This window comes from Strongylocentrotus purpuratus, unplaced genomic scaffold, assembly GCF_000002235.5.
Source record: "Strongylocentrotus purpuratus isolate Spur 01 unplaced genomic scaffold, Spur_5.0 spur5_scaffold_5, whole genome shotgun sequence".
NCBI lineage: Eukaryota > Metazoa > Echinodermata > Echinoidea > Camarodonta > Strongylocentrotidae > Strongylocentrotus > Strongylocentrotus purpuratus.
The window spans coordinates 17727953-17745352 of NW_022145611.1; the positions used below are offsets into that span (position 1 = coordinate 17727953).

General features: G+C 37.4%; 1 protein-coding gene across 1 annotated transcript; it reads left to right on the forward strand.

The window, feature by feature from the left end:
• Positions 1-6518: 6518 nt before the first annotated feature.
• Positions 6519-13480, forward strand: LOC593738 (TWiK family of potassium channels protein 18). Its single transcript, XM_793206.5, has 3 exons — positions 6519-6649; positions 10014-10421; positions 10854-13480. Exons 2-3 carry the CDS (start codon positions 10055-10057, stop codon positions 11606-11608), a joined length of 1122 nt encoding a protein of 373 aa, XP_798299.1. The 5' UTR covers positions 6519-6649; positions 10014-10054; the 3' UTR covers positions 11609-13480.
• Positions 13481-17400: the final 3920 nt, after the last annotated feature.

Consider the following 17400-nt stretch of genomic DNA (forward strand, 5'->3'; position numbering starts at 1 on the left):
TTGGCAATGCATCATTGGCACTATCAGAAAACAAATATCAAGTGCTCTAAAGACTTGTTCCTGGGGGGGGGGTTCCTTTTATGTCTATGACCTGTGTGTATTGCAAAGAAGTATCATTTTTCACTCAGTTTTGTTGTTTTCTCGATCATTTGGGACTTATGTTGCATCAGAGCTCTTCAAAACTTTAAATGCCTAAAACTGAGTAATCTCATTATCAATCTCCCATGCTAACATTGTTATCAGAGTCCTTGAAACCATATCTACATGTCCCAAAATGCAAAGAGACCTCACATGAGAAAATACATCACTAAGGTTTTTTCAATTGTTCCTTGATTTTTATGATACAAACCTCTGGACTATCAAATTCAAAGCTTGCCTTTTATTGTAGTCATTTTAATTCAGGTTAGTTTTGTGAGTAAAAATATTAATTAAAATGTAGATGTAAATTGTAAAATAGCTGTAGGTATTGAAACAATATATGTTTTATATATATATATATATATATATATATATCCATGTAGTCTAGGACAGTACTTTTTTGTCCCCAATTTGTAGAGCAGAATTTGTTTAGTGAATCACTTCCCTAAGTGATTGATAATTCATCATGAATTGATTTGATATAAACCGAAAGACATATTTTTGTACTTACAGTGAACTTTAGATATGCTTTTTTTTCTATTGACATTTGTGAATGATTGTTTTCATACAAGTTGTTGTTCAGTCATAATAGCTATCATTGTTATTGAGATACTTGTCTAAACATATCCCAGTTGGTAGTCTCCTCCAAGGGCAATTATATTGTTTCAGAGTCTTTCAAGCCTGAAAGTGGAACTGGTACTTAGTTAATAGTCATCAGGAGGAAGTGAGCAGAGTTGAGGAAATGACCATAAATCATAAAATGGATGATGTAGTAAAGTTTGTTAAATTTATGTATTTTATGTGATCACTATGAAAACAATTGCAACTGTGGATTTTAACTTAGGTCGAATACCTGTATAGACATGGTAGCTGGTCCATGGATGGGTTTGTCATTGATTGTTAGCAGGGTTCAACTTACATGTACTTGTAATGATAAAGTGGGCCAATTGTTCATTTACCTTCCTAAGGTATCAGTATCACTTCCTTGATGAAGAGGGTCATGATCCCGTCACCTGTTTAAGTTTCACAGACAACATCCTGTGGTGTTTATTACATCCCACGTTCTGAAGTACCTTTAGACCTACACATGTGGTAATGAGACACTGTTCGAAGAAATTTCTTGCATTAGCATGTGATAAAGATTTTATCTCGTACACTTTTCTGTAGGAATGTGTGACTTGCTGTATATGAAATCCTGAACCAATGTTGTATCACCTTATTTATACAAAATTGTAGGTTAAAGGGTAGAGTATTGGACCCATTAGTTTTGGGATAATTTGCCATCAGTAGAAATGTGAGTAATGGTATATGCAACTTCCTTGTCCACTAGTCATAGTATGGTTTGAATGGTGGTGGTTATTGTACCTGACTGCTAAGAAAGCATAAATGCTTGTACGGTAAGTAAGCAACCAGACGGCGGACGGCTTTAGGTACTCTCCGAGGGACCTGGTAATGTGGATTAATGCCTTACCAAAGGGCACTAGCGCATCGCCTTTGTTTCGTACCAGGGTCATCGGAGTACGAGACCACTGCTCTACCGACTGAGCTATCGCGCCTCCTCTAACATAGTATCCAGTATACATTTATGTAGGTAGTGGTAATGATGCTTGCATGATTTCACGAGCCAAACCTGTAAATTATTGATCCTGTAATTCATGTTCTGTTCTCACATAAATTTAATGCTCTGAAATTTGCTGATGTTTCTGTATAAATTGCTTTTAAAAGGTAACATTGCACAAGCACGTATGTATTTATGATAATCAAGATCGGTTGTGCATGACTTTCTGACATATGATGACTGTGAAACAGTAATGACAAAAAATGGAAAGTCCTCATTAAAATGAATACATCGATTGGTATTGGTTATGTCATATTTCTGTTCATAGAATTGAAATCTATGTGTCACTTTAATAATCATGTTAGTCATGCCTACCTGGATGAATTGGCAGAGAATAAAAGATGCAAACGAAAGAATGAACAACATTGATGAAGGAGAATTGGAGAGGAGGGAGAGAGAGAAAGGGAGAGAGAGAAAGAGAGAGAAAAAGAGGTGCCGAGAGATGTTTTTTTTTTTTTTTGGGGGGGGGGGGGGTTTGGGGTTGGGGCATCTTTTGGACAATGATTGAAAGGCAGTACCGTTTATTTGAATTGTCACACCATTACCCCCCCCCCCCCCCTCCCACTTTGGAAAAATTAATATAAAGCTAAATTGTTCTTGCTTAAATGAGATACCTCGAATGAGATGAAGATGGACTGAACATATTATAAACGATGCATTTCATTGTGGTTCTATTCAAGATTTTACTCAACACCACCCCCCCCCCCTTCCCCGTGGTTGATCTGCACTTTTGAATTCATCGAGAATAAAATCCACGCATTATTTCAAATTCGATGTGAATATTGCACTTGAGACTAGGAAGTATCAAAGTGTTTAATATGTTATTACCAAAGTGTACCGCGCCAAGAACATCATGAACATGCCCTGTAATACTGATACATGTAACTGATACATATTGACTTAATGACGATCTAGGGAAGGCCCTTAGCATGTATAATGTCCGCGTAGAGATATACAATCTAAACATGGACTTTGATACGTCATTGAGTGGTTCGATAAACAATTACTGAGTGGTTCGATAAACAATTACTGATGAAATATCAACAAATATGATCAACTCAATCAGCTGCATGTGATTAATCCTGTGATCACTGTGGAAATCCATATAAATTGTTTGTTTTAGTTCCTCTTTTGTGTGCCTTTACTATTATACGGTCTTGTTTTATTGTATATTTTGTGCACTATACTAATTCATTGTATTATGTTTTGCATTAGAAATAAAATAATTTGAATATTGAACCTATATTAACTCAATTTCGATACAAGCATGTAGAGGGTGTTTGTTCACATTACATAAATGTAGGTTAAATGTCAGACACTATTCAATCATACAATGCAAAGAATATAAATCGTGATTTCTTCCCATCCCACAAGGTAATACAGTCCCCTAGTCAGAACTAGTCACACATTCTTTTAATTGGAAAGGTCCATTACACAACCAGATAAGAGGAGGAGAGAGGGGGTAAGATCGAATAAAGAGGACAGAGAGTAGGAAGAGATCGATGAGAGACAGAGAGAGAGAGAGAGACAGAGAGAGACAGAGAGAGAGGGCGCGCGAGTCGAGAGAGCAGTGGCGGATCCATGATTTTCCAATAGGGGGGGGGGGGGGGCAGACATTTTAAAATCACGCAGATCAGTTTTTCAACTCAACATCCCAATAATACAGGCAGGGGCGGATCAAGCCGGCGGCAGGGGAGGAGGCCAAAGAGGGGGCCCAATTCATGCGAAAATATTTAGCGGCGAAACAGCCAGCCGGTGAATAAGCGAGGGGAGAGGGGGGAAGGGGTGAGGAGCACTATTTTTTTTTTTTGCCCCCGAAAAAAAATCGCGCCGGCCGAAAATTCGCTCAGTGGGGGTAGGGTAGTGAGGAACACTATTTTTTTTTTTGCCCTCGAAAATTTGAAAATTCGCATCCCCCCCCCCCCCCCCCCTCTTAAAGCCCAGGGGAGGGGGCCCCCGTATCCAAATAAAGGTAACATTTACGTGTTTTTACCTGTTTTTTTCCCCAGGGGAAGGGGGCCCGGCCCCCTCCCTGGATCCGCCACTGAATACAAGGCTGTCAACTTTGGGGAACTGCTTCGAGGGAGGGAGGGACGAAGAAAGAGAGGGAAAGAAACAAGGGGTAGGCCTAGATCAGTTATCGTATATTTCACCCTGAAATAAGTGGAGTAGATGAGACTATGTAGTCTGGATTCTCCTTCAGTGAAGTCGAGTTGACTTCCCGGTTGACATGAGGCGAAGCTGGACATTTCCCATGAACTCGCGTTGCCGAGATCCAGGAGCCCGGTATTTCGTCATTTCGGTTGAGTTGATGCCCGCCCCCCCCCCCCACTCAGTGTTATTTAGGGTACGCATTATGCTCCTTCCCTCTTTTTGAAAGCACCCCCTATCTGAGGACTGCCAACATTTCCGAACCCCCTTTCGCGGGCTTTTTGCGGGCTTTTCCTGCCTTGGAGACCCCCTTAAATCAGGAAAAATGTTCAATGTACCCCCCTAAATTCGGAATAATTTCTCAGGAGTCCAAAGAGATGAGTGAAAAACAAGAAAAAACACCCCCTTTTTAAAGAAATCTCCGGGTGAAAAGTTAATACACCCCTTTTTTTTACAATTCTCGGGCCGGACTTTGTCGCACGAAAAGTACCCCTTTACCGGACATTTTTGGTAACACGCATGGGGTCAATCCGACCCCGGAGTGGTGGGGAGGGGGGCGGGAGTTGATGAGATCAGATCCACGTGCTCTCATTGTCTTAATCTTCCGGTTGTCGTTGAGATCAACTGGATTTGCTTCTCCTCATCATAGCCTACCATGCAAGAAATCGAAATGACGTGCTTCAAACTTTTTTTCCGTTCCTCGTCCCATTCGCGGGGAACGCGAATTGCACATATCCTCGTTATATCATTTGAGTTAACGAGATCAGCGACCGTGGAATTAGTAATCTCATGAAATATTATTGAAGGGGGGAAACGGGAACTCGAGTACTAAAGTCAACTTTTAAAGCAGGCATGTATCCTCATTGTGTCTCAGCCTGAAAAAAAACTCGAGATGGTGAGGTGCAATATTTTCCTTTTCCCTCACATGAGGGGTGTTTCACAAAGACTAAGATCGACTTTAAATTGGACTTAACTATGGCAGGCCATTCATGCCACTAGTTGCTCTCGACATTCCTAGCATAGGTTTATCAAGGGACGTATAAATCGAGGTCACAAATCTACCGAATGTATCTTTTGATAGTTCATTATTGAAGGAAAAAACATTATCTAAAGATCATAATTGAGAGACCAATAGTGAGAGCAACTAGTAGCATGAATGGCCTGCCATTAAGTTCAACTTAAGTCGATCTTAGTCTTTGTGAAAGACCCCCCTGGTCCTCAGGAAAGTCAAGTTGAGGACTCCGACCTCTCATCATCTTCTCGTGAGGCGTCAGCATGATCAGTGGAATTGTGTTGACAACGAGAGCGAAGACGTACAATCTCGTCATCTCATCCTTTGCCGCCATCTTGTACAAGTCAAAGGGAGGATGAGTTGACGAGAGCATGGCGTTTAGCTTAGGGTCTCGTCTTCTTTCATAAATAGTCATGCAAGTACATGAAAAGACGATAAACTTTGGATTCTCGTCATTCTCATCCAGACTGTGCTTATTGAGTCTACCCGACAACACAACTAGGACATCAGTTTTAAGCTTCTCTTCCTCTTATCCCTTAAAAAGTAGAGTAAGGGACGTCAATAGACCATTTTGAAGGAGGATATAAGAATACAATTTGACAAGTTAGTTCAGATTTTTCCAATTTTACCGAAGGGAGTGAAAACGGGTTGTCAGATTTTCATTTGCAGAGGCTACAATAATTTGTTGCCATACAGAACAAAATATCATTAATATTTGCAATTTCACAATGCTCCCCCACCTCCACCTTCGAGTTGACTTCACGATATCAGCATTACCTCGATCAGTCCCTAAATTCTTGCTAATTGGGTGACGAGATTTGCGATCTTGGTTTCTCCTCATTTTTTGCAAACGGATGGTAGAGACAAAACAAAATGTCGAGATCTCATTTTCCAGACGTACTTTTGAAATATGTCCTAATGCCCGCCAGTCTTCAATATTGTAGAGAAAGCAAGGTTCTCGCATTTCATAAGGCAAACAATTTCCTTGGAGTTTTGCAAGTGCACATGCAGTCATAATCTTTTCCCCTTTACTCTTTCGGCCCTAGCCCTGAAGCTTGAAACGTGTTGAAAGTTTGTTTTCAGCGATTGGTTAACATACTTACAAAATTCTTGCGGAGTTCAAGGTGGTCCAATCGCACTTCTCTTCCCCTCAGTTAAACAAAAAAGAAAGAAAAAAGAAAAATTAAGTTATGTCCTACCCCTTACCCAATCTTAAGTTCTTTGCCCCTGTTTGTGTCTGTCTCTTTTGTCCTCTCGCTCTCTCGCTCTCTCTCTCTCTCTTTCTCTCTCTCTCTCTCTCTCTCTCTCTCTCTCTCTCTCTCTCCCTCCGTCTCTATCTCTTCTCTTTCTCTCCTTCAAACAAGGTAAAATGTAGTAAATTTCTATTTTGTTAGTATCATGGCGCGTGCTGTGAGGGCCCCACGGCGTATTATGATTCTAGCGGATCGGTGCCGTCGAAATGAATGGATCGTGAGGTCACTGGTATTAACGGAGGATAAAGGAACAAGGGGTTCCGTTTGGTCCAGTGCTTTTCTCCCATTCAGAGCGAGACTTTCTCTCCTGTGTCTGCCCCCGAATAACAAAAGAGGGGGAGAAGACTTGCCCATGTTTACAGGAGCATAAACCGTTTTGGAGTCTGTCCGCCATTGCAGGTCGTGTTTTCAGGCAGGTCGGGTGACCGTTTTGGGTGTTCATCGGTGCCAAGCATAGAAACTGCATCAACTTTTTGAGTGAGTATAACTTAATTAGATTCAATTCAATTCAATTCAATTCAAGGTTTTATTTCGAAAAACATACAGTACAATGATGCACATGCTGCAGCTAAAAAGCTGAAATGTATGTGTTTACAAGATCAGGGATACATATAAATAGGAAAGAATATCCATTCACAAAACATATCTACATTATCATACAATGAAACCATGACAGATAAAATACTGGTCTGGTTAAAAAGACAACTGTTCATATATACAAATTAAAAAGAAGTTGGGTTTGAAAAGAAAAGCTTAAAACAATCAGCGATTATTATTAAGAAGATCAATAAAATATGGTATTGCACTTTGTTTAAAACGAGAGGTTCTGCATTTATATTGACTATACTTGTGTTTATTTCGTAATGACATGCCAACAATTTTTCGTTCAGGAATCCAGCCTTTGCATTGTGGGTTATTAATTAGAGATTCAGCAAAAACAACACATAGTTTTTCACGCCTTATTTGTAATCGTTCAAGCTGGCATCGTTTCAAAGCGTCTTCATAATTATTATAACTTTTTCCTAAAATGATTTTACATACCCTTTTCTGAATTCTTTCTAAATTCTGTATGTGCTCTAAGGTAAGACCTCCATTAAAAACAGGTGCACAATACTCTAAAACAGGACGAATGTAACCAACATATATTTGTATTAAGTCAGGAATTGGTAACTTATATTGCTTAACCATTCTAAACATGTATAGTTTTCTATTGCACTTTTTTAAAACTTCATTTATGTGGGTGTCCCATTTCAAATTTTGCTGGATGTAGACTCCCAGAATTTTTACAGATTTTAAATATAACAATTGTGAGTCACCAATACTAAAAGTCTCAGGAATAGATGGATTTTTCATGAATGTAATTCTCATTGCAGTACATTTTTTGGGGTTCAGTTTCATGTGATTACTTTCTGTCCATTCTAATAAATTATCTAATACATGTTGTAATATTGATTGTTTCTGTACAGTTCGACCTTCAAGTAAAGTAAGATCATCAACATATTTAAAATATAACAACGATTGATCTTGGCAAGCATCATTGAACATAATTAAGAATAAAATTGGGCCTAACTTCGTACCTTGAGGAACCCCGGCATGGGTGGTTACATATTCAGAAAAAACATTTTGATATTTTACACACTGAGAACGTTGTTTTAAAAAACTTATTATCCAATTTATAATAAAAGGTCTGACATTGAGATCAATCAATTTCCTAATCAAAATATTGTGATCTAATCGGTCAAATGCTTTGGAAAAATCTGTACAAATAAATAATAGATACCACTAATTATTGACATCTCAGAAGTTACGAGAACTAATATCAGTATTTTGCCAACAATATGCATTTGGCGGTCGACAAAATGTACATGTATACTAATATGCACACATTCTCTGAATGCATGATCATCCAGCAGTTTCCTCTATACTGATGGAAAAGACTTCAATGGTGTCATTGATGGGCATCAAGAATACAAACGTAAACCACAGAAGTTACTGACTGGAACTCCTTGCCCGCAAAATGTACAGACAATAAAAAGTAGTATTACAAAAAGAGGTTTTGTTTTGCGTTGTTTGCATGTCCCCCATGGAGATAAAGAATGATATGTTTGGCCTTGTTTTCAAATAATTATGATCAGAATAATAAAAAACCAACCGAACCGAATGATACATGTATATACTCTACATCGTAACACCCACTACTACTTCTCTCCTTCCTCCTACCCTTTCTCATTCTTTCTTTCTTTCCCTCTTTCTTTATGCATTTATTTCTCTCCATTTCTTTTAATTTTTTTGTCTCTCTCTCTGTCTTCCACTCTCTCTTTCGCTAATAATGGCATTTCTTATTCTTTGGTCAAGGGTAGAAAAGAATAGATAGTATGAAACCCCCACTGTTTGCTAGATTTGAAAAGAAAAACCCCCGGGTCTCTTTAGCAAGAATTATGTAACTCTATTTTCCTAGGGACAAAGCCGAGGGGCTGTAGAAGGTTGTCTGTTTATGCCAAAACAATCCCCCTATACACACATAACAGTAATTGATTAGAGAGGGGCGTGGTGTGGGGAAAGGTTATTGGCCTTGTCAAGGATACGATTTCCCCCTAAATTAAGAGTAGGGGCATTACAGGGATACGTTCCGATCAAATATAATTATTTTCTATTTCAAACATCAAAATGGAGATAATTGGTTTCTTTATGAGACATAACCGGGATGGAAACACCCCACTCCCTTGAGAATTCTCAAATTACCAATGTTCGGGCAATTACCACCACCTTGTATTCAGAAAATCTCGATTCCATTTTGGGTACCTGCTATCTCCAGTCAGGTATAGTAACGAGATCTAGTTGTATTTTTTTTTAAACATAATTTTATGGTTCATGAAGTCGACAAGATTACTAAAAAGTCTCACTAAAATAAATTGTCATAAAAAAAAAGATCTTTTAAAAAGCAACCCTCTAGCGTTACATTGAGAGTCAAGTGAGTGGAGCACTATACCACTTCATCTCCACATCATTCTGATGTATGGAAATATTGATGATGCCAGCTGCCACGGTCATACAACTATCATCATGATCAAAATTGATTGAAAAGAACGCGCCTTCATGCATGCAATCGTTGCATCGACTATGTCAATGCGTCATGTTTCCATGGTGACCCTACTGACCTAAATGTATAATTCAGACTCATGGCTGCACTTTGTTTTGCATGGCAGATATACCATTAAGTTATTGTATGGTTTCTTCAGTATGAAACCTACAAAATAACATCCATTCTAGGCAGTTACAGGAATGAGGACTGATTGTATTAGTCATTACCATTTCGGCAAGCAGACATACGGATGTAAGCGATTTATTATTTTGTAAGTGGATATCATTCGTACGGTTTTCATCTCACTTATCAGTCAATGTTTTTCTTGGTCGGTACAAGACTGAATGAGATGCTATTCCTTTTTAATTATCATTTGTATTTTATAATGCGATAAACATTTGTAATGGATGCAATAACAATGTGAATAGCTTATATATCGATGTTTAGCATGCAGTCAACAAAAACAAGATGAACGAGACTTGCATATAAATCCACATACTGTACCGTGATTGTCAACTGGTTTTGATATGGCACATGAACTGTATTTGAAGAAATGCTAGAAACCCTGAAAATTTTAAGACACATTTAATAATGCATATAAATCATCATGGTGTAGCTCTATATAGGGCACTTGCTTAAATCGAAATGCAAAAATCGAGAGAAAGAGAGAGGGACAGAGGAGATGATGATGAGGGGTAAGTTGGGGTCAACATTAGTCTAAAAATTGTTGTTGTTTTATTTTTTTTATTCATGAAACAGATTTGAACAGATCTTGAGAGAGTGATCAGATTCTACGCGCCATGACAGTGAACGGAAAATCTTGTTGCAGGGCCGTGGGGCGGGTCGTACCACGACTGATCCTCATCCTCGCCTACATCTTCTATCTCCTCTTCGGCGGTCTGGTCTTCTCCATGATCGAAGGTCCTCGGTACAATCAACTCGTGGCCGAGGAGGCAAGCAATGTCAAGATGGCCAAGGAGATGCTCATCGAGGCCTACGGAAACAACACGAACATGGATGAAGTCATTGTCAGACTCAAGACCCTGGTGTACGCCATTGAACATCCCGGCGAGATGGAAAGTTATCATAACAAGACAGTGGTGCTCGGAGAGGAGTGGACTTTTGGTAACGCCATGCTGTTTTGCATGACTACTATTTCGACAATTGGTAAGACATACATCACATCAATGTACTTTTTAAAGAATACAGATCTCAAGTAATTGCTCAGCTTGGGTGGATCCTATTGTCTTTAAACTCGTCGTCATAGTCGAAAGCTATACGGCTTCATGTCATTATAGCATCAGCTTTTCTTTGTATCAGCAGTCCTTCAAACGTTCCTGTTTGTATCAAAATACGGTTTCCTGCATCTTATAAGGCCGTCCTGTGATTTCCATCCTAGTTTACAATGTTAGTGATTCGGCCGTTATGAAATGCTAACTAGACTTGTTAGAAATATTATAGTTGTGTGATTTGTGTCAATCCTAAATTCATGTACGTATTATAGCAGTGTCAGAAGTTTTATCAGATAATTCTGGAAGTAATTACAAAATCGTTCCACTGTTCTGTAATAGGTATATATATTTTTATGATCCTTTGCAGGATATGGTCATCTTGTTCCTCATACATTTGTTGGGACTTTCCTCTGCATCGTTTACTCCAGTATCGGAATCCCCCTAACAATCCTTCTCCTTGCCGACCTCGGTCGCCTGTCAGCCATTTCCATCATGAAAACGTTCAATAAGTTGGCAAAAAAATGCTGCAGGTGTGGTAAGAAGCGCGGCCTGGAGCGACGAAACAGCATCCGACGAAGATCCCAAATCCCCCCAGAAGCCGATGGCAGCGGTGGGATGGAGTCCGATGGAGAGAACAACCGAGAGCTAGATCTGACCGAGGTCAATATTTCTCCTGATGATGAAGTGCATAGGTCAAATGGGGCTGACAACCTACATGTAGACGAACCCGTAGTCGAGGTAGTAAACTGCGGGCACGAAGGCGAGATCGACGACGACGAACTGCTGAACGACGTCCCCATTTTCCTGCCTCCTATCATATTCTGGAGCTACATCGTCTTCACCGCTCCCGGATTCGGCATGATCGAAGGTTGGTCCTTCCCCACGTCCCTCTACTTTCTCTACATCTCTGTCACCACCATCGGGTTCGGTGACATCGTACCGAGATCCTCAATTGGTCTGGTCTTCGCTTGGACGGGTCTGTTGGTCACGTCGACATGCGTCGCTCTCTCGTACCGCAAAATCATCAAAGTGGCCTCATGGGTTGTAGACTTTCTTGATTCACTGGTCAGTAGGGAACGTATTCGGCAGAGGGATGCCCGCTATTCTAATATCGCGATTTAGATTAAGAGTCGGAGGTTATAATACAAGGTTTGGTAATTTTGTTGTCGTATTGATTTTTTCATTTTCATCCACTCTTCTCGAACATTATTCTGGGGGTCATAGCTTCGCGTATAGTACATTGATTTCAAACATACTTTTTTCTTCTTTTTTTCAAACGAATCCTTTTAAGATTTTAAGTTTTTAATTTTTAATTTTTACCTCGCAAAGGTATGTTTTTTAAAACTGTATGATGTTGGTTCAATTGTCACCGAATTCAATGGCTAAAACAAAACGAGCTTTGTTCAATATTATTGTATGCAAAAGTGTATTTGTAAATAACTGTATGATATCGGTTTTATCGTTACCAAATTCAATGGCTAAAAACACGAGAATGCTTGTCATTTAAAAAACAGTGTCCAATCCCTTTTATTCAAAAGTTCATTAGCCTCTTGCCTGAGGCTCTCCAATCTGATAAAATGTGATAGTGTGAATGAATTAAAAACTCTGTCAATTTCGGAAATTATGGCTTGGGATAATGTTCATTTGATGCATTGTTTACCTGACCTATATATCTCATAAATTGACCTGAAAGAATTGTACAAATTGTAAAAAATTAATTGCTCTTGTAGCTCTTCTTTAGGCATTCATACTAGTATATACTCTTTGTATATCAGTTGTAACCATCATTAGAACCGTAATGGTGACGTAATAAACATGTATAGCAGTGAGGTATTGTTCTGTTATCTATTTAATGATTACTCTGTCACAATATAATTGTGTAACTTTTTAACATGGTCATTTTATTGGCAATGAAATTGAATGAATAATAATAAGAAGGATACTTTTCTTACACATTTTTAAAAATGAATAATATTGAGAACGATTTTAATTTCTCATAGTGGCAGCGATGGAAAGGATGGTGTTAATAGAATCAATAGATCAGTTTCTGCACATCTTTTTATCTGTTTTGTTTGTTTTGTATTTGCCTTCTTTCTACAATGAAGAACACAGTTTGGTATGTTATAATCACCTCTTGACTGAATGTTCATCTTAAATATCGTTCCGCACCTGTTATTTTAACTATTGATGTATTTAAAAATGCTTTAATTTGTTATTATTATTCACGCTAATATTGTGGGAATGTCTCGTCTCTAATAACACTAACTGGTTTTCATCAAAGGAAAGAGTGATCACTGAGTATGGAAGAGAAAAGGATATCATAATAACAAGAACAATAAACTTAACTAATTATGATTTGTTGTTGTTGATTTAATCAATACTTATTTAATTCATAATGAATTTTAGGCAGCAAAAAGGAATCAGGTGATAATTCGAATTAACCTTATGCATTTTGTTCAAAGTGAAACACTGTCAAATGCGTTTTAAAGTATCCCCAACATGTTTGTTATTAATATATCAAAAATATTCCTGTATATTTCTGTATATAGCAGTCTCTATCTTTAAGATTTCTTAACCGATTTTTTTTTGTACTCAAGTAACATATTCAAACCTATCGTGTCGTTTTCATATCAGAGTTTCAGGGTCGTTGTGTCTACAATCATGACAATTACAAATGTTATTTTTGTAAAGTGATACAAACATTAATGACATGCAATTTAAGTTTGTTAGAATGTAGGCTACGTTCATCCATATACGTCATAAATGATAGCATGTCGGACATGGGTTTCACAAAGTCTGGAAAAATCATAGTGAAAGCAAGCAAGCAGTTACGCCTGCAATGCAAAGGAATTCTTTTTAATATAAAAGCTTTGACCAAATGACATGTTATCCGTGTATACCGTCCTATTGATGTTTAGAACGTCCACTCTTTTAATAAAAGGAAATTTTCATAACGCCATATCATGTTTTATTAAATCGTGTTTGCACCTCTAACACCTATATAGTGTAGTGCCTCACTCATAATTAGGTGACTGATATAAGCGGCTAAATCATAATCACCGGCCAAGTAATCATCTTAACGACTATGTTTCACTCTCGATCTATAATTGCTCATTAAATAGATTGTATGCACAACCTATCAACTCTTAAAATACTTTCACTCTCGTGATCTTAAAACGGGGTAGTTGCCAAAAGTTGGTAGAGGGGATGGTGGGAGCAACCATTTTGTCGGCAAACTACAGATTAACTGCGAAAATAATAATAATAATAAAAACGGTGCTTAGTACCGAAGTCTCTGAGCACTATTTTTTTGCAGATTTTCCCAATTTTATGTCGGCAAATGAATGCAGTCAGAGTAGCTTTTCGTTCATTTTCCAAAATTGAATGAAACAACCTTTGTTCTTAGTGAATCTTATCCATTTCAGCGATCCTACTTTTATTCGTTCATAATTATGCTTCCTCAATCAATTTAGGCTTAGACTTTAGGAAGACTTTATTTTTGTTTTAATAATCGAGGATCTCCCCCCATACAACCTACAATGTGGTCCCACAAAGGTAACCTTAGTTTTAAAGGTCATTTTTAAACAAAAAACTATACAATTCAATATCTTAAATGTTAAACAGAGGATAAGAGTAACTTTTCCACTTTCATTCCGCACATTGTTTGCATCATCAATGTCATGTATTACTGCGTTAGGTACTCTTGCATATAAGTGCAAAACACACTTTTCCCTTCGAAATCGTAAGTTTGGAAAATCAATGTAAAAAGGAATGCACCTTGGAATAATGAAAACGTGTTTAAAAATTCAGGAATGAGTTATATATTCTTTTACCTTATATTTTTCTAAGCACCAAGACATTCAACGTACGGTCCACCTCCCCTCTCGGCACCAGCCTACAACTACTTTACATGTCCTGGACAGCTCTTCTCAACATTTGCTATTGCCAGTAAAGTTTAAAACCACACTCCATCCACCTGACATTACTGAATGTTGAGTGCATACCCGACATTGCAGCACCAACACACACCCTGTTACATAACAATGCACTCATCCATGCATGCCTTTTGTCCGGAATGCCTTCAGCAATTCAGGAAGTCAACGAAATTTGGAATGGATACAAATTGTTATTGAAATGAAATGGGCGTTATCGTTGTTTGGAATGTGTAATTCGAACCATAACATGTGAAAAAGTGGGCTTTTTAGTTTCTACCGGCCACCTTCAAGAGAGTCTAACTCGGTGATAAATGATGATGGCAACAAGGTGGCAAATGAAAGCTGTTCTTCTTTTTAACATTTAAGATAAGAATTTTAGTGTTTTTTAATGTTGACCATTCACCTTCGGTTATCATTTCAAAGGAACACCTGCTATCTCCATTGCCCCATGCAGCACCCCCACTTAGTCACTCACCCCCTCATGATCAGTTATGAACAACACATATCAAATACAATATCTTGTTTTTGTTAATACTACTTTTTAATCTATGCATAAAGCACTATACAATTTGCATACATGTACATCACAAATTCGTACATCTATCTACAGTCATAAACACGAATGAACAAAGGAATGTTTGATTGCACGTTGTCACTATATCTTAAATACCTTATGAAAATGCATTTCCCTACTTAAAATGCACAAACACACTATAAATATATACATATGTATACATCACAAAGGATCAAACATGCATGTAAAACACAAAAGCAGTTTTTAACTTAAAGTAGTTTACAAACACTGTATTTTGAGTAACAACTATTTAAAAAAAAACCAGATGATTCACTTTTACATTAAATGGTTGCAAACATTTTTAAATGACTGCATATGATGAGATTTTTAAAAAAATGATAAGAGAACATCATACCATTTTTACATATTCAAAAAAACACAATTTCCATATGCAATGCAATATGGTAGTCAACTGCCCTGTAGGAAATTGTGACCATTTAAATTCAAATATCAAGACACAAGCATGACAAGAGGCTCTTATGTAAAGACACTGAAACCAATAGGTAACAAAACTTTGAGGGGGATCACATTTGGACTTTGTGTCCACACCGTACATGTAAAACACCACTTTTCAAAAAATGAGAAATAAGTATGCAAATGCCTGTACAGTTATCAACAGGCAGGACAAACATGTTACATGTAAAGTTAAACTGGAAATGCTGTACAGGTAAGTTAGTTTATTAACATAATTCTGAATGGGTCGATATTTCTTTCTTATGATATCAACACTACAAGACAATACAAGGTGATATGAAACAAGATCTTCAGATAGAAAACAGAAAGAATAATACTTAGAATTAATCATATTAGCAATATCCCTGAGAATTACTTAATCACTGTGGTATAAACATCTGCTCTATGAATAGAGGTAATCAATATCTAACATGATCTCAAGGTGATTATGGAATACACATCAAATGCGATCCTTCCTGAAAAATGGTAACCTGCTCTTACATGTAGGTCAATACAAATGGGGAAAAGGCAGGCAGTGCTCTAAACAAGGAAGTGAACGAGTGAGATATTTGATGATGATAAGTACAATAACAGGAGCGAGTAAGTGTGAGAAATGATGAGCAGTGTGGGAGAGGGGGAGATAGATAGAACATTAAAATCTACTTCACCAAGTACTGTTATAATAGGACTATTGATCATGCTACTGTACATGTCCAAGTTTGTTTCACAAACGAGGTATGTGCTCACATGAGTCTTTGGTAATAACATAACATATAACAATTGAATAGAAACAAGCATAACAGAAACTGAAACATTACCTTTTAGCTAATATTATGTACCCCCCCCCCCCTAATTTATCCTTGAATCACCAAAATTAGTTTTATACCGTCAGAATGCACATACAAGAAGATTGTTATTAATTCTAACAGATGTATTTACATAAATATAATTGGAAAAAATAAATGTACTTGTCACATGCATTTTTTTTTTTTAAACAAAATTAAAAATATTTGGCACAAATTAAAAATCTATTTCAAATCCATTTCTACCCCAAAAAAGATGTTTACACTATGTTGATCATCTTCTGAATATATGGTGTCTTACATTTGACACCCCTCCCCCCCCCCCAAAAAAAAAGAGAAAACAAAATCATTCTACTAGCTGTTTTCCTCCCCTTCCTGCATAGATATATTGTGCTTTAAATATCCAGGGAACACAATTATCAAACATGATGTGATTGTCATACTTTTTAATATCGAATGTCTCCACAAATTAATTATGAACAGTCTTTCTAATAAATAGTTCAATAAATTAAAAATTACATGTCAACGTGCATCTATACTCATTCATAATTTCATACAAATGTGAATACAGTATTTCTCTACATTGAATACCCAATATATATGCAGCTTTATACAAATAATTACATATAGAATTCTACTCTTTCAGAATTTTCATACTGAATCCATTTTGATAAGACATGCAATATTGTACAAAACATTTACAAACACACAAGCAAATATGTTCAGCCATAATATACTCTTCCCTGAAGACGACTTTATCAAATTTTTTTAAACCCATGAGTAATGACATTCCAAGACCCTCCAACCAGCATCCCCACCCCAAAACCCCTGAAGTACAGTAACTGTTAAATGACAGTATGACAAGAAGGTTTTGAATATTGTATTTGTGTTATGATACAAACTAGATGGAATTCGACTGCGCGCAGTCGAAAATGATGCCTCCGTCATAGAGCAATTTTACAAACCAAAACGGAAGAAATTTTTCAAATTCAAGTTCAATTGTAATCCATTAACAGGTTCTCAGAATATCGTGATTACAAACAATTTCTCATATACATATATGACCCTTTGAACTTTGACCTCATGATCCTAATATCTACTCAGCTCATTGGCTCTGCAAGATATCCAGAGTTAAATAGTAATCCATCT